General features: G+C 40.2%; 1 protein-coding gene across 1 annotated transcript in view; it reads left to right on the forward strand.

Moving 5' to 3' along the window:
• Rad51 (RAD51 recombinase) overlaps positions 1 to 23,357 on the forward strand; it is a 34,738-nt gene that overhangs the window by 8,609 nt on the left and 2,772 nt on the right. Inside the window, exons 3-7 of the mRNA XM_059259526.1 lie at positions 1,107 to 1,244; positions 5,745 to 5,862; positions 8,994 to 9,085; positions 17,856 to 17,950; positions 22,901 to 23,014. Of these exons, the coding sequence (XP_059115509.1) occupies positions 1,107 to 1,244; positions 5,745 to 5,862; positions 8,994 to 9,085; positions 17,856 to 17,950; positions 22,901 to 23,014 (557 nt within the window). The remainder of the gene's footprint in view (positions 1 to 1,106; positions 1,245 to 5,744; positions 5,863 to 8,993; positions 9,086 to 17,855; positions 17,951 to 22,900; positions 23,015 to 23,357) is intronic.

The following is a 23,357-nucleotide window of genomic DNA, read 5'->3' on the forward strand; positions in this document are numbered from 1 at the left end:
CCTGTAAAGGTCATAGGACAACTTTCCTACCACCGTAGGATCTAGTTGGATCATCAGACTTAAGGGCAATCACTCACACCCACGGAGCCACCTCACCTTGTGTTTTATTTATTTTTTGTTTTATATGTATGAGTGTTTTGCTTTCTTGTATATCACATGCAGTATGTACACAGGTCAGAAGAGGGTGTCCAATCTCCTGGAATTGGCATTAGTGATGGTTGTAAGCTGCCTTGTAGATACTGAGACCCTACCTTGGTCCTCTGCAAGCCAGCCAGTGCTCTTAACTGCTAAGCCATCTCTCCAGCCTCCCATTTTCTCCATCCATAATGTCAGTAGTTAGAGCAGAGCTTTCTAGTCCTTGTTCTTCCAAAAGGATATTGCTATGCCAAGATAGCTCTTACTCTGGGGGCAGTCTTATCTGTTTGTCCTAGCATTGAGAAATAACAATGTCTGTATGTCTGATGTGGGAAGCATTAGAAAATGCTGGTTTAAAGTTATTTTGATTTGGTTTTGGTTTTTTTGAGGCGGGGCTTCTCTATGTAGCCCTAGCTGTCCTGGAACTCTCTATGTAGACCAGGCTGGCCTGGAACTCAGAAATCTGCCTGCCTCTGCCTCCCATGTGCTAGGATTAAAGGTGTTCACCACCATGCCCTGCTACTAGTTTAATCTCAATTTCTAAGTCCATTTTAACATACATTAACATAGTTCTAGTTTAAAACTTGTGTGTGTCCTAGTACATATGCATGTGGGAGCCAGAGGTCAACCTCAGTATTGTTCCTCAGGAGCCATCTATGGTTTGTTTTTTGTTTTGTTTTTTTTTTTTTTAGACATGCTTTTTGGCTTGGAGTTCGCTGGTTAGGCTAGACTGGCTGGCTATTGAGTCTCAGGGATCAACCTGTCTCAACCTCCTCAGGGTAATAGCAAACACTGCTACATCTCACTATCTCCCTAGCCCAAAACTATTAGTTTTGATAATGAAAAAGTTGATAGTTTGTTATTTAATAACTCATATGTAGACAAGCTTTTTAGAGGTTCTGCATATATTAGTGATCTTCAAATACTTCTCTAAAGTGTAATATCCATGTTCATCTGTTGTTTTCTTACAGCAATGTGGCGTAAATGCCAATGATGTGAAGAAATTAGAAGAAGCTGGTTTCCATACGGTGGAGGCTGTTGCTTATGCACCAAAGAAGGAACTAATAAATATTAAGGGAATCAGTGAAGCCAAAGCTGAGAAAATTCTGGTAAGTGTACCTATGTGATGGCGGGGAGGGCAGACGGTACATAGTGACAGGCTGTCTGTCTCCTTCGTTCTCTTGTCGTCTTTCTAGAGGTGACTGTTGGCAGTTTTTGTTTGTGTTTCTCTGTGTAACAGCCCTGGCTGTCCTGGAACTCGCTTGTGTAGCTAGAGTTTTCCTGCCTGGCCCACAGTCAGGATGAATCTCTGTCACCCGCCAGTCCCACAGCCGCTCAGACCCAAGTAAACACAGAGACTTATATTGCTTAAACTATTTGGCCTAATGGCTCAGGCTTCTAGCTATCTAGTTCTTACTCTTAAATTAATCCATTTCTATAAATCTATACCTTGCCACATGGCTCGTGGCTTACCAGCGTCTTCACATGCTGCTTGTCATGGTGGCAGCTGGCAGTGTCTCCCCAACTCAGCCTTCCACTTCCCAGAATTCTCCTCTCTCTTTGTCCCGCCTACTTCCTGCCTGGCCACTGGCCAATCAGTGTTTTATTTATTGACCAATCAGAGCAATTTAACATACAGACCATCCCACAGCATGCTTGTAGACCAGGCTGGCCTCAAACTCACAGAGATCCTCCTGCCTCTGACTCCTGAGTGCTGAGATTAAATGAGTGTACCTCCAGTGCCCAGTTGTTGGGAGTTTTTAATCTTAAATTCAGATTTCCTGTAGAGAATTGCAATATCATGGAATTTGATATAAATACTGCCAAAAATACTGATTACTGTTCCCACCAGCCATGATTGGTGTGCACCTTATTTTGAATATGATCTCTCCTCAAAGAGATTTTTCTTTTTGAAGATTAGTTTCTTTTATGTGTGTGGGTGTTTTGCTTCCATGTGTGTCTGTGCCCCACATACTTGCCTTCAGAGGCTAGAAGAGAGTGTTAGATTCTCTGGAACTGGAGTTACAGATGTTTGTCAGACAACATGCTGGTACTGGGAATCAAGCCTTGGTCTTCTGGTAGACCAACAAGTGCTCTTAACCACTGAGCCATTTTTTTAGCCCCCAAAATATGTTTATTATGTATGCAGCCACAGAACAATTTAGAATAATATTGATGCCACATCATTGGGTGCAAGCCTTAGTTCAAACTACTGTGGGACCTGTGACAAGAAGTTGGAGGCCAGTCTCTGATACAAAGTGAATTCATCAAGGCCAATTTGGGCAACTTAATTTAGTGAGACCATGCCTCAAAGGAAAAAGGAAAAAGAGAAGCTGAGTATATGGCTCAGTGGAGAATATTTGCCTAGCATCTGCTAGTCCCTGGGTTAGTTATCAGTACTTCAGAAAAAAAGAGAGAGAGAGCATATTGGTAAAATGTTGATATAAAAAGGCAGATGAAGCCGGGCGGTGGTGGCGCACGCCTTTAATCCCAGCACTCGGGAGGCAGAGCCAGGCGGATCTCTGTGAGTTCGAGGCCAGCCTGGGCTACCAAGTGAGTTCCAGGAAAGGCACAAAGCTACACAGAGAAACCCTGTCTCGAAAAAAACCAAAAAAAAAAAAAAAAAAAAGACAGATGAACGTTGGGAATGTAGCTCAGTGGTAGAGTGGTAAGTTGGTGTGCTCAAAGCCAAAGTTCAATCACAACAATAAAAAAGTCAAGTTAACAGTATACATTCATATATCTTTTAATGCTTTTATTAGCCTATATTAATATATAATTACATTTTCATAACATGTATATATTTTAATCATACCCCATCACCCTCAATTGTCTCCTTCCTACTCTTGATCCTCTTCTTCCCCACTGAACAACCTACTTTTATGGCCTTAGGAGTTGAGGTGATGTAGTGAATTTCAGTGAATTTGCTTACAGGAACATAGTGAGCATTTGTTCACAGTACAGCTACACCACCAAAGAAAACATTTCTTTCCCCCATTAATCATTAACAGTATATAAATCCCAGCGCAAGGGTAGGGCCCCATTAAAGTGTGTGTATTTTGTATGCATGTATAGAATGTGCACTAGGGATAGATGCACTAAATTATTAATGTCGTTATTCCCACATAGTAAGAATATGAGCTGGACATTGTTTTGGTTTGATTTTTGTCTCTGGGCTGGGAATTGAACCCAGGACTTCTTGTATGCTTTAAGTACACGCTCTGCTATTGATCTGTGCTCCAGCCTTTATTTTCTTTCATTTTTAAATTTTATCTATTTTATGTGTATGAGTGTTTTTCCTGCAATTGTATATGTTGCGGAATAATCTTTTTATACACTGTGAAGATGTGTCACTGGTATTGGTTTAATAAAAAGCTGAGCCGGGCAGTGGTGGCACACACCTTTTATCCCAGCACTTGGGAGGCAGAGCCAGGTGGATCTCTGTGAGTTCGAGGCCAGCCTGGGCTACCAAGTGAGTTCCAGGAAAGGCGCAAAGCTACACAGGGAAACCCTGTCTCAAAAAAACAAACCAAACAAATAAAAAAACCATGTTGAGGGGCTGGAGAAATGACTCAGTGGTTAAGAGTATATACTCATCTTGCAGAGGATCTGAGCTTAGTTCCCAGCACCTATGTTAGGTAGCTTACAACTTCCTGTAAGTATGCACAGAGTTTTGTTAGAACAAGAGACAGAAAACTTGTACAGACAAATTCTCTGGTGGTTTTTTTTTCTTTTTTTTTTTTTAATATTTGAAAACTTTATTTTCTCAAATGAGCACCAACAGAGATCGGAAATGACAAACAATGCCTGGTGGTTTTTTTGATGAGGGCTACGAATATACCTTTTTTGGCCTCGGGAGATGTGTGAGAAAATACTGATACATTTAGAGCACTTCTCTGCCAAGTGTAAGATCAAAGATACCAAAATAAATCCTACTCCTTGTTTTAATTTTAATTTTTCTTTTTTTTTTCTTTTTTTTTTTTTTTTAATTTATTTATTTATTATGTATACAGTGTTCTGTCTGCACATATCCCTGCAGGCCAGAAGAGGGCACCAGATCTCATTACAGATGGTTGTGAGCCACCATGTGGTTGCTGGGAATTGAACTCAGGACCTTTGGAAGAACAAGCAGTGCTCTTAACCTCTGAGCCATCTCTCCAGCCCTTATTTTATTATTTTATGTATGTAGGTGCTTTGTCCTTGTGTATGTTTATGTGCCCCATTTGTGCTATGCCCACAGAGGCCAGGGCAAGGCATTAAATCTCTGGAACTAGAGTTACAGATAGTTGTGAACTGCTGTATGGGTGCTGGGAATTGAACTCAGGTCCTCTGAAAGAGCAGACAGTGCTTTTAGCCATTGTGCCATCTCTGCAGCCCCAAACTCCTACTCTTTATTCACATGAGAATTTAATAGTGGAACTTTGTGTTTTAGAGTTAATTTTGTTTTATTGTACTCGCAGGCAAACTGATTGATTCCTTTTCAGACTTAAAACCTATAAGTATCTGAATAGATGATAAGTCTACAGAGGTATTGGAAGAGAAAAGGAAAAAAAGGAAATCAAAGCTGGGTATAGTGGAATATGCCTTTAATCCCAGCACTCAGAGGGAGAGGCAGATGAATCTCTGAGTTCGAGACCAGCCTGGTCAACAGAATGAGTTCCAGGACAGCCAGGGCTACACAGAGAAACCTTGTCTGGAAAAACCAAAAACAAAACAGAAAATGTATACCTGATGGGGATGAAGAATTAGACATAAAGCAAGAAGAGTCTGGAATGGTGTACGTCCTTGTTTTGCAAGGCAGCATGTTAAGGGATGACAATCAGGAAGTAAGGTATAAAGACATTACATCGGGGCTGGAGAGATGGCTCAGAGGTTAAGAGCACTGGCTGCTCTTCCAGAGGTCCTGCGTTCATTTCCCAGGACCCACATGGTGGCTCACAACCATCTATAATGACAACGGATACCCTCTTCTGGCGTGCAGGCAGAACACTGTATACATACATAGTAAATGAAAATAAATCTTTTTTGTTTGTTTTTGTTTTTTCGAGACAGGGTTTCTCTGTGTAGCTTTGGAGCCTATCCTAGAACTCACTCTGTAGCCCAGGCTGGCCTCGAACTCAGAGAGATCCGCCTGCCTCTGCCTCTGCCTCCAGAGTGCTGGGATTAGAGGCATGTGCCACCACCACCCAGCGAAAATAAATCTTAAAGACATACTACATAGTCACAAAATAGAGAAGTCAGATATGTACAGTTGTTTTGTTTTTAATCTCCTGTGGTGCTACCCTCCTGTCATCCTAGCACACAAATGTTTTCCTGTCATGACCTGGGCTTGTCTTAGTGTACGTGGAGGTTGACTGTCTCTAATGTAAATTAAGAGGTGAAATGTGCAGAAGTCTAACATTTTTTATCAAAAACCTTATACTCAAGAAGTTTCAGATTTTGGAATATTCAGTGGATTTTCAGTGAAGGATATTCAGCTAATAAAGTATCCAAGTACTCCAAGATGTATAAAAGTCACAGTCTAAAGCATTTTGGGTCTCAACTTTTCCAGATATTGGTTTCTTTGCCTGTGTCATGTTATTGGTTTAATTTTTCTTATTTTTTCCTAGACTGAGGCAGCTAAATTAGTTCCAATGGGTTTCACTACTGCAACTGAATTTCACCAAAGACGGTCAGAAATCATACAGATTACTACTGGCTCCAAAGAGCTTGACAAACTGCTTCAAGGTATAGTAATCTCTTATCATATTTTATAAACCCTAATTAATACAGCTTGTGGCCAGAACAAACCAGAATGTTAGTGTAGAATTCATCTTAGATGTGAGAATGACATAGAGAAGTATGAACTGTAGATTTCTTCAAGGCCTTGACTGGCTAATTCTGTAGGTTTGCTTTTGTAAGATTTTTTAGTTTAGGGTTTTGTTTGCTGACTTGTATTGACAGATCTTGTATATTCCAGGCTCATTTGAATATATTGTAGATTATAGGAATGCCAGCTTTCTCAATAGATGCTATATTATAGTTGGGAAAGATGGTAATGTTGGAGGAGGCTAGGTGAAGAGTACCTAGACCTTCCCTCTATGTATATTTCTTTGTAACATTCTATAAATCAAACATTATTTTAAAAATAAGTGATAATTTTAATTTTTTCTTATTTTTGGTGGTTTTAGGAATTAAATCAGGAGCCAAGGATGTCCTTAAATTGATGTTTGGTTCAGCTTGGTTTGGTTTGGTTTGGTTTGGTTTGATTTTGTAGCAGTCTCTCACTTTGTAGCTCTGGCTATAAATGAAATAATTTAATCTTTGTTACTGTATTTAGAGACTAAGTTCCCTCTACTTAAGAAAATAAATATGAGTGTGTGTGTGTGTGTGTGTGTGTGTGTGTGTGTGTGTGTGTGTATTTTCTATCACAAGATTGAAATTTAATGACTGGTTAAATACAATGGAGGAAGGCAGAGAGATAGCTCAGGGAGTGGTTGCCTCATAACTCTGATGACCTGAGTTAGATCCCTTTAATCCACAGAAGAGGGAGAGAACCTATTTCCCAGAGTTATCCTATCATCCACATGTGAGCTGTGGCATATGCCTGCCTAAACTCACACACATCATACACACAGTACTGATAACAAAAATTTAAAAACATGGGTGATTGGTAGCACATGCCTTTAATCCCAGCACTCAGGAGGCAGAGGCAGGCAGATCTCTGTGAGGTCATGGACTTTCTGGTCTATAGAGCGAATTCCAGGGCCGTCGGGGTTACAAAAAGAAACCCTGTCTCAAAAAAACCGGAAAAAAAAAAAAAAAAGAAAAGAAAGAAAGAAAGAAAAGAAAAATGTAAAAACAAACAAACAAAAAAAACACATGGGCCAGGTGGTGGTGGTGCACGCCTTTAATCCCAGCACTTGGGAGGCAGAGCCAGGTGGATCTCTGTGAGTTCGAGGCCAGCCTGGGCTACCAAGTGAGTTCCAGGAAAGGTGCAAAGCTACACAGAGAAGCCCTGTCTCGAAAAACAGAAACAAAAACAAACAAACAAACAAAAAAAAAACACATGGGAAGGGATTGAGCCCAGAGATCCATGTCCTCCACCATTGAGCTATACTTTTTGGTACAAAACATTGTTTAAATACTACTCCAAGGAGAGTATGGCTCAGTGGTTAAGAACACTGGTTGTTCTTCCAGAGGTCCTGAGTTCAATTCCCAGCAACCACGTGGTGGCTCACAGCCATCTGTAATGACATCTGGCACCCTCTTCTGACCTGCAGGCAGACTGTATACATAATAAAATAAATCTTTTTTAAAAAAAAAAATACTACTCCAAGTATAGTACATGTTGCTGTTCATTTATTGCAGATCACTGACTAGCCTGGAACTGACTCTATAGACCAGGCTAGCCTGGAACTCACAGAAATCCCCCTGCCTCTGTTTAACGAGCACTAGGATTAAAGGCATGCACCACCTTATCTGTCTGGTTTGAACCCCTCTAAGATCCCCTTCCCTCCAGGGCAGCCAAGGCTAAGAAAGACCCTGTCTCAAAAAAAAAAAAAAAAATGATGATGATGATGATGATGACCTCCTTCCCACTGGATATAGTAGCCTCAGCTATGGAGTGAGTTGAAGCTAGCCTAAACTACATAAAATCTTGTCTTACAAAAAACGATTCTCATTCCGTATTTACTGACTGGATTAATGGTGAAAATAATATTTCTGGTGACAATTATTTAATGTCCCTAAGCCTGTTTTCTTCAAGATGAGAATGGTAAGGCTTTTAGAATTACATGAATGATACATTTACGTGCATTGGACAAGGAGAATCACAAGGAATGGTAAATATTAGGTTGTATTAAAACTGCAGAAGCTGCTTGTTGTCTTTTCATTGTTGAATTTTGTTACTTGATTATGGTAACATTACATGAAACTATACACGGAATAAAATTGCCTAAAAACTATAGCAACACAAAACAATACATGTATAACTGGAGATTTGAACATGCTGCGGATTGAATGAATGTCAGCTTTTGTTGGAAAGTTAACTCTGAGGAGACTAGGTGATAAATGCACAGAACCCCTATATATAAAATAATCTGTAATTATTTTAAAGCAAGTGGTGATTTTTATTTATTATTTTTATATTTTTTGTGATGATTGGGAATTGAATCTAGGGCCTTTTATCCTAAGCAAGCGTTCTACCACTAAGTTACAGTCCTACACCTTTGGGACAGGGTCTTTTTCTGGGGGGGGAGGGAGTTTCTCTGTGTAATTTTGGTGCCTGTCCTGGATCTCACTCTGTAGACCAGGCTGGCCTCGAACTCCTAGAGATCCACCTGCCTCTGCCTCCTGAGTGCTGGAATTAAAGGCGTGCACCACCACTGCCTGGATGGGACAGGGTCTTAATATATTGTGCAGGCTGGTCTTGAATTTCCTATATTGCTCAGAGGGGCCTTGAACTTTTTTATTCTCCTGCTTCATCTTCCCACATAGCTGGTGTACAGGTGTGTACTAGTGAGCCTAGTCTCCACCCCCCCACCCCCAAAAAAAGAAAAAAACAAAAAGAAAAGAAATTTAAAAATTACTGATTATTGAAAATGGGAGTTTTAGCCAGGTGGTGGTGGTGGTGCACACCTTTATTCCCAGTATTTGGGAGACAGAGGCTGATGAATCTCTCTGAGTTTAAGGCCAGCCTGGTCTACAATGTGAGTTCCAGGACATCTAGGGCTGTCCTACAGAGAAACTAGCTCTCACAAAACCAAAAGAAAAAAGAAAATGGGAGTTTTATGGGAACATCCATGTGCTCCAAGAACATTTCCGTGATTATAGTTTCTAAATAGTTACTTTATATGAGTTACTTTTTACTTTCATAGGTGGAATTGAGACTGGATCTATCACAGAGATGTTTGGAGAATTCCGAACTGGGAAGACACAGATCTGTCATACATTGGCTGTAACATGCCAGGTGAGTTGTTGGGGTTCAGGCTAATCAGATCAGCAGGCATTGGTTGACTCATGATATCTTTAGGCATCTATTAGGATGGACATAAAGCGTACTTTCTCTAGAATCGAAAAGGTAGTTAGAAGATAATTCCTACTGAAAATCAATCCATATCATAGAAAGTTTCAAATGACTGATGCAAAATATTTTCCTACCATTTCTTCTAGTTTTACTTGCCTTTCTTCATTGGTCTAAATTTTATTTATTTGTATACGTATGAGTGTTTTGTTTGTATGCATGTCTGTGTACCATGTTCATGCCCAGTGCCTTTAGAGACCAAAAGAAGTACTAAACCACCACCACTACCACCACCCCAAACTGGAGTTTGACAGTAGTTGTAAGCGGCCATGTGGATGCTGGGAATCAAACTCTGGTCCTCTGGAAGAGTAGCCACTGCACTTAACTGATAAGCTACCTCCCTAGCCCTGCAAGTCTACACTTTTTGTCTCAGAAAATATGTGTAACAGCTTTGTCTCAAAAAAATGTGTGTAACAATAATAACCTGATATGGTTCATTAAACACAGTATCTAGTCTTTTTTTTTTTTTTTTTTTTTTTTTTTGGTTTTGCGAGACAGGGATTCTCTGTGTAGCTTTGCGCCTTTTCCTGGAACTCACTTGGTAGCCCAGGCTAGCCTCGAACTGACAGAGATCCACCTGGCTCTGCCTCCCAAGTGCTGGGATAAAAGGCATGCCCACCAAGGCCCGGCAGTATCTAGTCTTTTTAAGTAAAAATGTTTTCTCTTTAGTGGTGAAATATTGTTTATAATCTAAGAAATAAAGCTTGCCTGAAGATCAGAGGGCAAAACAAGCCACAGAGTTAGCCACAAAGCTCAGGCAGTGGTGGTATACACCTTTAATCCTAGCACTCAGAAGGCAAAGACAGGTCCATTTGAATTTCTGTGAGTTCAAGGCCACAAAGAGAAACAGCCAGGTATTGGTGGCACACACCTTTAATCCCAGCACTAGGATGGTTGAAACAGGAGGTGATATTGCTGGGCAGAGAAAGGAATATAAGGCAGGAAGAGACAGGAACTCTTGGAGAGGCTCTTTCAGGTTGAGGAGTTGGTGAGGTAAGAGGTGGTGGCTGTGACTTGCTCTGCTTCTCTGATCTTTCAGCTTTCACCCTGATATCTGGCTCCAGGTTTTTATTATAAGACCTATTAGGATTCGTGCAACATATGGCGCCCAACGTGGGGCACAAATTCACGAAAAAAGCCGCTTGCCTGTGGCTTTGTAACCACTGGCTCAGGCTGGAGCTGCATTCAGCCCGAGTTTCCACCCTGCCTTGTAGCTAAAGTTTTCCTGGTCCTGCTCAGCTCCTGCAGCCCTGTGACCACTTGGACCCAAGTAAACACACAGAGGCTTATATTAATTAAAACTTCTCAGCCATAGCCGGGCGGTGGTGGCGCACGCCTTTAATCTCAGCACTGGGGAGGCAGAGCCAGGCGGATCTCTGTGAGTTCGAGGCCAGCCTGGGCTACCAAGTGAGTCCCAGGAAAGGTGCAAAGCTACACAGAGAAACCCTGTCTCAAAAAACCAAAAAAAAAAAAAAAAAAAAAAAAAAGCTCAGCCATTAGTTCAGGCTAACTATTGACTAGCTCTTACACTTAAATTAACCCATAATTCTTATTTATGTTTAGCCATGTGGCTTGATACCTTTTCTCAGTTCTGTCTTCACATCTTGCTTCCTCTGTGTCTGGTTGGCAACTCCTGACTCATCCTTCCTGTTCCCAGAATTCTCCTCTCTGCTTATCCCATCTATACTATACTTCCTGCCTGGCTACTAGCCAATCAGCATTTTATTTATCAACCAAATCAGAGCAACACACACAACATACAGAAAGACATCCCCTACCTTGCCAGCTAAGGTTTTTTCGCAGCCTCTCTGCAGCAAACTCCATAGGCTTTTCAGCTCCCCAAACTGCAGGAGTGGGCTGTTTTTGCCCATTCCCCTGTGCAGACAGCCAACTCCACAGGCTCAGGCTCCAAACACCAGAATTAGCTGCTTTTCACGCGTTCCCCTATGCTCTTTTCACTTCTGCCCTCTCCTGGTGGGTTGTCGTCGTCGTCCCCCCCCCCCCCCCCCCCCCCCCCCCCCCCCCGGCTGCTGTCACACTGTCATCTGAATCGTCATAGTCAGCAGAGTGGGTGAGTCAATTGGGATTTCTTAAAGGGAGGAATTAGTTTAGAGGGTTTTTTTCTACATTAAAAAATGGGAAACAGCTGAGTGGTGGTGATGCACATGCCTTTAATCCCAGCACTCAGCAGGCAGAGCCAGGCGGATCTATCTCTGTGAGTTCAAGGCCAGCCTGGTATACAGAGCAAGATCCAGGACAGGCACCAAAACTACACAGAAACCCTGTCTCGGGGGAAAAAAAAAAGAGAAACACTATTACAATGGAAGGATTTTGGTCTCTGTTTGATAATACACTACATGGTCTGAAAATGGAACAATTGAGAGGATAATTAATGTTGATGGGATTTATGTAATGTCAATTATAAATATTATTTGTTTGATCATTTCTGTTTTATCATTAAAAACGTTGGTTAATGTGACTACCAAGATAAAAGTTTTAGAAAAACTTGTTAAAACAGATTATGGAGATATTCAGACCCAGCAGAAATTGTGCTACTTTTAACCAATGATGAAATTGACAAGTTGGCAGAATATGAACCTTGGCAAAGAGCTTGTAGTAATTTTTTGGGAGAGATTAACAACAAATATCTCAAAAGCAACAGAATTCCATTTATAAAGAGAACTAACTGGATCCTGCCTCACATTGAATGGGAAACACCAATATCTGGAGCCCCTACATTTTATACTGATGCAAACAAATCAGGAGAGGTAGGTTACAAATCAGAAAATTTAAGTAAAGTGGATCAAAGTCTATATAATTCTGTCCAAAAGTCATGATTATATGCCATTCTGATGGTATTAATGGATTTTACGGAACCTCTAAACATAGTTATTGACTCAGTATGCAGAAAGAGTTGTTTTACACATTGAAACTGCTGAATTTATCCCTGGTGACTCAGAATTAACTTCGTTCTTTATTCAGTTATAAGACATAATCAGGAATAGGATTCACCCCTTATATATAACACACATCGAATCCCATACAGGTCTGCCAGGCCCTCTAGCACAAGGTAATGATGAAACTGATCAACTATTGAAAGGAAGTGTGCTGGAAGCCTCAGAATTTCATAAAAAACATCATGTCAATAGTAAGGGTTTGAAAAATGATTTTTCCATAACCTGGCAACAAGCCAAAGAAATTATAAGGAAGTAGCCTACTTGTTCTTTATACAACCAAACTCTACTACCTGCAAGAAGTAACCCAAAGGGATGAAATCTAGCAGATGGATGTGCTTCATTTTGTAGAATTTGAAAAATTAAAATATGTACACCACACCATTGATACCTATTCAGGATTTCAATGGACATCTGCTCTGAGTTATGAAAAGGCTGATTCCCACATTGGCTAGAAGTTACGGCCATCATAGTTATACCTGTACAAATTAAGACCGACAACGCTCCAGCATATGCTTGGGAAAATGAAACAGTTTTTTTCCTTATTACAATATAAAGCATATTACATTTATACCATACAGTCCTACAGGCCAAGCAGTCATAGAAAGATCAAACAGAACTCTAAAGGGTGTGCTAAATAAACAGAAAGGGGTAACAACCCCCCCCCCCCAGAAATAGATTACATAATGCTTTATTAACTGAATTTTCTCAGTGCTAATGAAAAAGGAACAACAGCTGCGGAGAGACATTGGATAATAGAAAAAACTACAGAATTAAATCAGCCTGTATACTTTAAGGATGTGCTGACCTCAGAATGGAAACCAGGATATGTGTTACGTTGGGACAAGGTTTTGCTTTTGTTTCCACAGGAGAAGAAAAGCTATGGATACCATCAAAATTGATAAAGGTTCAATTTGAACAAGAGAGACCTCTTAATTAGAAGAAGTGATAGTTCATCAACCAGGGTGACCATTCAATTTAGCTGACTTAAACGACTAACAAATGCTTTTCATTTAATCAGATGTAACTTGCCAAAAGAGAACCTCCCCAAAGTTAGGGTTGGGGAAGGGTTTTGTTTTTGTCTTTCAGGAGAATGAAGGCTAAGGAATCTGAAGACCACTGGATAAATGTGACTTCTGAAGCAAAACGATAAATCATCCAGAAAAAAATTTCCAAAAAAAAAAAGAGTAATTTGGCCTCTTGGTATAGCTCATATCTAAAAGGATAAAATTTCATAAATCGGCCAGGCGGTGGTGGCGCACGCCTTTAATCCCAGCACTCGGGAGGCAGAGCCAGGCGGATCTCTGTGAGTTCAAGGCCAGCCTGGACTACCAAGTGAGTTTCAGGAAAGGCGCAAAGCTACACCGAGAAACCCTGTCTCAAAAAACCAAAAAAAAAAAAAAATTATTTTTTTTTCATAAATCTTCCTAAATGTTTGTTTCTGCTGCTTTCTACAGACACATATAACACAAATGGTCTTTATGTAGTCCCAGTTCAACTAAAAATTAAAGCTGGCTTTGGAGTTGGAGTGTCTCTCTCCTTCTCTAAACCCAAGCATGCTTGGTAAAAGAAAATGCAAAATCTCTATCATATCAGAAGAGCAACCTGATATGGGACAGAAGAAAAGCGAAAATTAAGAGACTATTCTATATTGCTACTAATCTCATGATCCTTTGGTTTTATTTTGACTCTTTAAAACTTTTAAAGTATGAATTTTATATCAAAATTTGTAAGACTAATATATTTTTATATATTTTTTAAACTTTGTTCATGATATTAATGGTCATAGAGTACTAATTCTAGAAAAAAAGGCTTCATCCAGCTTCCTGTACATGATTTTGGGTTTGAGTCTATCAGTTTTCTGTGGTGAATCATAACTAAGCCTAACAGTGACCTTTGAAGTCTCCAAAAGGATGGTGGGGCCCCACTATGATGATTCCACATGGACTACGATAACTCCATTAAGCTGAGAAATACCACCCAAAGATTTGGACTACAAACTTCTCAGAACAATTTCAAGATGGTTAGCTGAGATGATCCAGCCTCACAGACTACTCTAGCCAGGACCTGAGACAAGCCTTACACTTTCCCATTTTGCAGAGCCTGGACAACAAAGGATACAGCTACCTTTCCCAGGACTTGACAACCCAGAATTTTCTTCTCAAGATCCCCTAAAGATGCCTTTGCCCCCAGACAGCAGGAAGTAAATTTAAGAACACAATGCCCACATTCCCAAGAGGTGGGGTGTGTGGTTTTGGGTCATTCAATGAGTTACGGATATTTGTCATTGTTTTGATGGTTGATTACAAGTTGTCATTGGTAATGGTCAGGAAAAAAGCTAAACAAAGGAGACTAGATTCATGGTTCTTGTTTGAAAAGAAAAAAGAATATAGATATGAGATAAAAGGTAGGTTATTGAATCTACTTTTAAAATTTTTACATTGGTTTGGGTTTTTGTATATTGTATACAAATTGTGTATATTGATACAAAGTTGAAATTAATTATATTAGAACATACTATACATGTACTTCTAATCTTGTTCAAGGTATTGTACCTATACAGCTCATTTAACAATGTAATATAAATTGCTAGTCCTTGGAAGTTATTATTACAAACTATTTAGGATAATAAAAAATGCTGGTTAGTAGTTAGTCACATATTGCAATAGAACTTGTAGTTAGGTTAGACATGTTTTCAAGGTCAAACAGATATATTTTAGATAGACAGGTGGTCTTCAAACACTTAGAGATCTACACAATATGGCATTTAAGATATTTTTTTTATTGTTTTTTTGTTTTTGTTTTTTTGTTTTTTCGAGACAGGGTTTCTCTGTGTAGCTTTGCACCTTTCCTGGAACTCGCTTTGGAGACCAGGCTGGCCTCGAACTCACAGAGATCCGGCTGCCTCTGCCTCCCGAGTGCTGGGATTAAAGGTGTGCGCCACCACCGCCTGGCACATTTAAGATATTTTAATAACATAGTTTTTTGGTTTTTTGGTTTTTTTTTTTTTTTCAATGACAATGAGACATGTCTGCTCCTGGCAGCACCAATCTACTTCAGAGAAGATGATAGGCATCGAAGAACATCTTTATGAGGTTTCTTTGTGGCAAAAGGTAGCCACTGGGCAAGAAAGTGCCCTAGCCTCAGCTGCTGATAGTATGCTGTCCAAAAGGACAAGCAGGACACAAAAGAAAGGACTGCTGAACCTTGCTAAGACAAGGTAGGACAGCCCTTCAGAATATCCTGCTTCACAGAAATGTCTGTCAGATATGCTAGGTTTGTAGGCCCAAGATAAAAGCCCCAACATTGCTGAAGAACCTTGGGTGACTGTCCAGGCAGCCAGCTGTTTCTGTCATTTCCCACATTTTTTGGAAGTCACTTGTTTGTACTTTCTGCTTACTAAGGTAATATTAATTTCTTCATGTGTCTCTGAGGGAATTGAAGACTAGATAGTTACAGTTTTCCTTGTTAACAAATTCAGAGAAGAAACTAGAGGTATAAAGTATGTAAGTTTGAAAAACATCAAAAGATTTCAGTTTGTAGTACTAGTTAGAATAGAAAGTGAATTAGGTACAACACATTGAGTTCACCAAAATATGATAAATAATGGAGTATATTCTCTGAATTTGTCAGTTGTTAATGGACTGAATATTATTAGTGTGATTTTTGATTGTATATATTGTATATAGTTATTGTACTTATTATATATAGTTTTTCTTATAGTAGCTTTAACCTTTTTATTTTAGACAAAAAAGAGGAAATGTGGTGACATGTTTGTAATCTAAAAAAATTTACCTGAAGACCAGAGGACAGAGCTAGCCAGAGTTAGCCATAGAGGTCAGGCAGTGGTGGTACACACCTTTAATCCTAGCATTCGGGAGGCAGAGGCAGAGATCCATCTGGATCTCTTGTGAGTTCAAAGCCACCCTGGACTACACAAGCTCAGGTTCTGCCTCTACTTCTCACAGCACTGGGATTACAAGTGCCTTTGAGCCACCATACTCAGGAAGGATGGGTGTGGCACGAATCCTAATTAGTCTTAGGATTTCAGAGAAGCAGAGCAAGCCATAGCTACCACCTCTTAACCTCACCAACTCCTTAGACTGAATGAAGCCAGAGTTCCTGTCTTCTCCCGCCTTATATTCCTTTCTCTGCCCAGTCATATCACTTCCTGTTTCAACCTTCCTACTGCTGGAATTAAAGGTGTGTGATCCCAAGTGCTGAGATTAAGGGTGTGTGCCACCACTGTCTGGCTCTGTTTCTCTTTTAGACTGGATTGATCTGTGTAGACCAGTGTGTCCTTGAACTCACAGAAATCCAGATGGATCTCTGCCTCTGCCTCCTGAATGCTAGGATTAAAGGTGTGTGCCACCACTGCCTGACCTCTATGGCTAACTCTGGCTAGCTCTGTCCTTTGGTCTTCAGGCAAATTTTATTTCTTAGATTACAACTATATCATCACAGATGGGTTTGTTTGTTTTGAGGTAGTGTCTTGTGTTGCCAGGGCTGACCTCCAATTCGCTACATAGCTGACCTTGAACTGATCCTCTTCATATGTGATGACAGAGATGGGCTATCATTGCCTGTTGTCACATGTGTGACATTTGAACTGATCATTCTCAATATGTAGTTTTATCATGTACTTTGGATTGTTTCAAAGCAGTACAACTCTGACAAAACACTAGTTTTATGTGTTTCATGTCTGTTGTTACTAACTTGTATTAAGTCCTGTTGCCTCTGATTGTCATTTTGTTTTATTTTAATGTGTATGGGTGTTTTGCCTGTGCATGTATGTCTGTGTATGTTTGGTGCCCATGAAGGCCAGAATAGCATTTTGGATCCCCTAGAATTAGAGTACAGGGATGTGAGTCACCAGGTGGGTTCTGGGAATGAAACCTGGGTCCTCTGGAAATACAAGCAGTGCTCTTAACTATGGAGCTATTTATACAGGCCCTGCTCTTTTTTTGGTTTTGTTTTTAAATTATTTATTTATTTATTTATTTTTGTTTGATGTGCATTGGTGTTTTGCTCGCATAAATGTAGCAGGGCATCAAATTCCCAAGAATTGGAGTTACAGACAGTTGTGAGCTACCATGTAGGTACTGGGAATTGAACCTAGGTCCTTTGGAAGAACAGCTGGTGCTCTTAACCACTGAGCCATCTCTCTGGCCCCATGCTGTTTTATTTCCTGGTGCAAGATCTCATACTGTAACCCAACCTGTCTTGGAACTTAATATGTGGTCTGAGCTGGCTTCAAACTCATGGAGATTCTCTTGCCTCTGCCTCCTGGATGGGAATACAGGTAAAGTGTGACCCACCATTCCAACCAAGTTCATTATTTTAAAGTTGGTTTTTTGTTTGTTTGGTTTTTATAATTATAATTTTTTTATTTTTTGAGATTATAACATAGTGTGTATGTGTTTTCAGGGCTAAAGTGTTAGGTTTTTTGTTTGTTTGGTTGGTTTTTTGAGACAGGGTTTCTCTAGCACTGGCTGTCCTGGAACTGCTCTGTAGATCAGGCTGCAGAGATCCGCCTGCCTCTGCCTCCGGAGTGCAGGGATTAAAGGTGTGCACTACCGATGCCCAGTGTCTTAAAATGTTTTCACCCTTATTTGGAGTTGAGGAAATTAGGTTTACCATGGGGAACTTGGCAGACTGCATCAGAAGAGTGGTGGTTTCCACTGTTCCTTTTTTCTCTCCAGCTTCCCATTGATCGTGGTGGAGGTGAAGGAAAGGCCATGTACATTGACACCGAGGGTACATTTAGGCCAGAACGGCTGCTAGCAGTGGCTGAGAGGTAGGTCACTAAATTAGAAGAATGTGTTTAGCTTGTTACTAGAGTATTTTGAAACGTTAATTTGCCTAGAAAGTGTCTCATTACTCTGCATCCCAATTGTCTGGTTTAAAAGAACTATTAATAATGTAAGACATTCTTTACTCAACACTGTAAGATCTCACAGGCTAAATAAAAAACATGATTCAACTATATATTGTTTTACAGAGAAATAACACTTTAAAGACAGGTTGAAAATGAAAAGCTTGAAAAGATAACACAATCAGGAACCATAAGAGAAATTAAAAGACTGCAGCAGCACCCCTCAAAGAAAACTACTAAAGTCGAGAAAACCCTTTTTTTAATGTGTTCATTTGTATAGGCATGGACATGCCCATGCATGGTGTGCATGTGGAAGCCAGACGACAACTTCTGGGAGTGAATTCCTCCTTCCACCGTGTGGGGTCCAGGAACTGAGCTCAAGTTTGGTGCCAATCTTCTGAGCCATCTCATTTGCCCTGAAAGAATATTTATAATTAAAAGATCAGTTCATTTAAAAAAAAAAAAAAAAAAAAAAAAAAAAAGATCAGTTCATTAGGAAGGCATGACAATTATAAACATAATTAAGAATAATTTTTTAGTTTGTATTCGTGAGTGTTACCTGCATGTGTGTCTGTGTATCGTGTGTAAGGATTACATATGGACTCCAGAAGAGGGTGTCAGATACTCGAACTGGAATTATAAATGGTTGTGAGCTGGGGCCGGGGGTGAGGGGTGGCCAAGCCTTCAATCCTAACATTTGGAGGCAGAGGCAGGTGAACCTCTTTGGATTTGAAAAATAAAACAATACATGGTTGAGAGCCACCATGTGAGTGCTGGAAGCTAGACCCAGGTCCTCTACAAGGGCAGTAATCAATATCTTTTTTTTTTTCCTAGACAGAGTTTCTCTGGGTAGCCTGGGCTGTCCTGGAACTTGCTCTGTAGATGAGGCTGGCCTTGAACTTACATAGGTCTACCTGCCTCTGCCTCCTGAGTGCTAGAATTAAAGGTGTGCTCCACCACCACCTGGCCCAATATCTTTTAATATCCAAGATTATGGGCTGGAGAGATGGCTCAGAGGTTAAGAGCACTGACTGCTCTTCCAGAGGTCCTAAGTTCAATTCCCAGCAACCACATGGTGGCTCACAACCATCTGTAATGAGATTTGGTGCCCTCTTCTGGCCTGCAGTCATACATGCTGTATACATAATAAATAAATAAATCTTAAAAAAAATTCCTATTTAAAAAAAATATATATCCAAGATTACATCACCAAATTGAAATTTTTTAGAATCTATAAATCATGTCAAAATTCTAACAAGCTTTTTTGCAAATTGACAAACTCATGATTTATGTAGAAAAATGTAGGGTTTCATTTATTTATATTTATTTGTGTCTGAGGGTGGGTGGGTATTTTGTCTGCATGTGTGTCTGTACACCATTCTTTGCCTTCAGAAACCAGAAGAGGGCATTGGCTATCCCAAACTGGAATTTTGGTCTGTATTATGGTTGTGAGTCACTGTAGAGTGCTGGGAATTGAACCTAGGAAGACTCTCTGGAGGAGCAGCCACCATTCTTAATCACTGAGCCATCTCCAGCCCAAATTCTCAACTTAAAGCTCATAAAACTACAGGAGTCATTACAGATGATTATAACTTAAAAATAGATATGCAGCTAGGGATATAGCTCAGTGCTAAAGTACTTATCTAGCTTACATGAGACCCCAGTTTGATTTTCAGTACTGAAAAAAAAAAGGTATGTGTAGGGAGAGTTACTCAGCAGGTATAGTGGCAAGAGTCAGACAGGCAGATCTCTAAGCTAAAGGCCAGCCTAGTCTGAAGGGTACATAATAAGACCCCGTCTCAAAAATAAAAAAATAGATGAATAAGATCAATGAATGCCAGGCGGTGGTGGCGCACGCCTTTAATCCCAGCACTCGGGAGGCAGAGGCAGGCGGATCTCTGTGAGTTTGAGGCCAGCCTGGGCTACAGAGTGAGATCCAAGAAAGGCACAAAGCTCCACAGAGAAACCCTGTCTCAAAAAACCAAAAAAAAAAAAAAAAAAAAAAAAAAGGAACTAAATATAAAGTTTAAAATAAAACTTTTAATTTATAGCCACTTGATTTTTTTTTTAATTATCTATTTGGTTTGGGGGAGTTTTGTTTTGTTTTGTTTTTTAGGGTTTTGTTTTGAAACAGGGTTTCTCTCTGTTGGCCTGGCTGTCCTGGAACTGATATGTAGACCAGGCTAGCCTCAAACTCACAGAGATCCTTTTGCTGATGCCTCCTATGTGCTGGGATTAAAGGCGTGCACCGTCACACCCAGCTTATTAGGATGGTTTTAATTAAAAAAAAAAAAGAAGAAAGAAAGAATAAGAACCAGAGTCTCCCAGACAGTTCTCTAAAATACTATGCATGTGTTAGTTACACATCTTGCTGGCACAAAGGGGTTTCTTCACTGAGAGCAAAGGCTCTCCAGAAGTTCCCTACACTTCTGGGTTCTACACTTTTTTTACAAGTTCCTACTTGAAATGAGGACCCTGAGGCACAGAGGCAAAGGGACTGATATTGAGAACAGACTTTGGAGAGAGACATGGACCAGAAATTCATCACTCCTCTTTTCTGTATCTTCTGGCTGGCCCCCAAATCACAGAGATCCACCGTCCTCTACCTCCTGTGTGCTTCTTTTGTAAGACTATAAATTCCTTTAGGGAAAACAATGAGCTTCTACGTCTTTCCATCGAGTTTTGTATATTAATCAAATACTGAATAAATACTGTTACTTTTATCCACACCCCAAACAATGAGAACCGTATACAATCACTTTTGACCCAAGTAATGTTCTGTTGTCCACAGTTTTTCTCTTATTTAATAATTCAGAAGATAATGTTACAACTAACAAAATGATTGATTGGGTAAAGGCATTGTTGCTAAGCCTGACTACCTCAGCTCAATCCCCAGCACCCACATGGTAGAAGGAGAAAACAGACTCCTGGAGGTTGTTCTCTGACCTCCACACATGTGCCATGCAGTGTGTACAACCACATGATTTTTTTAATTTTTCAATTTAAAAGGTATTTAAATGAAATTAATGGGCTCTAATTTTTTAGGAGCTTGTGTTCATGATTCCATCATAAGGATAAAGAGAGGGAGAGTATTATCTTGGGGTTGGGGGTCAAGTAATATAGTAATTAGGAGATATATATTTTCTTCATTAAATCATGGCAATAAAGGAAGAAAATACATACGAATTCTGCTGAGTATGATAATGTATACCTATAATCTAGTACTCAGGAGGCAAAGGCAGGCAAAGCCAGCCTGCTTTACAGAGCAAGTTCCAAGACAGCCAGAACCACACAGAGAAACCCTGTCTCAAAAAAGACAGAAAACCAAAACAATGGACCTGGCATAGTGGTACAAGTCTACAATGCCTAATACTTGAAGTTGGAGGCAGGAAGATCAAGAGTTCTAGGCCAACCTCAGCTACATAGTGGCATTCGAGGCCATATTTGGGCTGAGAGAATGTCTCAAACAATGTAGGTATGATAATGCACTCAAAATCTGACCACACCCGAGGCAGAGAAAAAACTATTGAATTTCAGTATACCCTGGGCTACATAAGAGTTCTAAGCAAGCCTGAGCTACATAGTTAGACCCTGTATCAAAACAACCAAGGGCTGGACATGTTGGTACAAGTCTTTAATCCCAGCATTTGCGAGACAGAGGTAGGTGGATCTGAGTTCCAGGCTGGCCTTAAACACAGACCCTGTTTCAAAAATGGGTGGGGGCAGGTACCAAAACAAGTTTTTCTCTCCATTTTTTCTTCTCCAGTGTTAAGACTCAAGCCAAGTTTTAGAAACACAAAAGGAAGAGAATTAAATCTGTTTTAGTAGATTAGTAGAGGTGAATGGAAGCTGGCAGAGTATAGCATGTGGGCACTTGTTCTTCAGCTGCCCTGGAGACTGAGCCCTGAGAATTCCTAGGGCCCAGGAGTTTGAGGCTAGCCTAGGAAACAGTCATACACCCTCTAGAAAAGTTCCCAGAAAAATTTATAGCAGGCATTTGGCTGAGTCCTCATAGATGAATAATCAAGAGGGAATCTCTCCTGTTGTTACATATTTACTAAGACTGAAATTGTTGGGCCAGGCATAGTGAGGTATGCTTTTTTTTAATTCTGTCACTCCAGACATAGGCAGATGTCTGAGTTCAAGGCCAGCCAGGGTGACAACATGGTGAGGCCCCAGGGAGAGAGAGATTGTCTTACGTGAGCCACCTTGAGCATTTATGTCTTAGGTGGCAGTTACAAAGTGGAAGGAAATACAGATCGTTCTATGAAAATAGATATATAATGTGCTCTTTTTAGCTGCAAAAGAAAACAATCTTTGAGGCATAAATATTAAAGTATCATTCATTTAACATAACTAATCTTTGAATGGTTTGTTATTTTTGTTTATCCTAATTCTGTAGTTCGTGGCTTTTCCAAGAGAATATTGTTACCTCATACTTGAAATTTCTCTCTGTACTTAGGAGGGCAAAAGAATAAATTTGATGTATCCTTAGGTCTTGCTTCTAGTCCAAAATAGTTGGTGCTGTCGTCTCTATAAATGGTTTGCCTATACCTCTGATAGAAAGGGACTCATATTTGTGAGTCTTGAAACCACTGGGAACACCACCTCTTAGCTATTTGGATAATAGAAATATTAGATATTGCTGGGCGGTGGTGGCGCACACCTTTAATCCCAGCACTTGGGAGGCAGAGGCAGGCGGATCTCTGTGAGTTCGAGGCCAACTTGGTCCAGGACAGGCACCAAAGCTACACAGAGAAACCCTGTCTTGAGAAAAAACAACAACAACAACAACAACAAAAAAAAAGGAATATAGGTATTAATTTCTCATGTATTTGAGTTCTGTCTGAAGCCTAAAAATCTCTTTTCTAGATACGGTCTTTCTGGCAGTGATGTCCTAGATAATGTAGCTTATGCTCGAGGGTTCAACACAGACCACCAAACCCAGCTCCTTTATCAAGCATCGGCTATGATGGTAGAATCCAGGTACGCATCCAGTAAAAGACGTTAAATCTCTCCCCATAGCCCTTTACCTGAATCTACGTAATATGAATAGAAACAGGATAAAAATAGAGATTTAAATTTCAAGAGTTGTTTTTGTGTGTAGGGGTTTTTTTCTCGTTTGGTTTGGTTTGGTGTGGTGGGTTTTGTTTGGTTGGTTGGTTGTTTTTGGGGGGCGGAGGGGTTTTTAGGTTTTTTTTCAAGACAGGGTTTCTCTGTAGCTCTGGCTGTCCTGGAACCTGCTCTGTAGACCAGGCCGACCTTTAACTCAGAGATCCTCCTGCCTCTGCCTCCCAGTGCTGGGATTAAAGGCGTACACCAGTACTGC

The sequence above is a fragment of the Peromyscus eremicus genome, chromosome 4, assembly GCF_949786415.1.
Source record: "Peromyscus eremicus chromosome 4, PerEre_H2_v1, whole genome shotgun sequence".
NCBI classification, from domain to species: Eukaryota; Metazoa; Chordata; class Mammalia; order Rodentia; family Cricetidae; genus Peromyscus; species Peromyscus eremicus.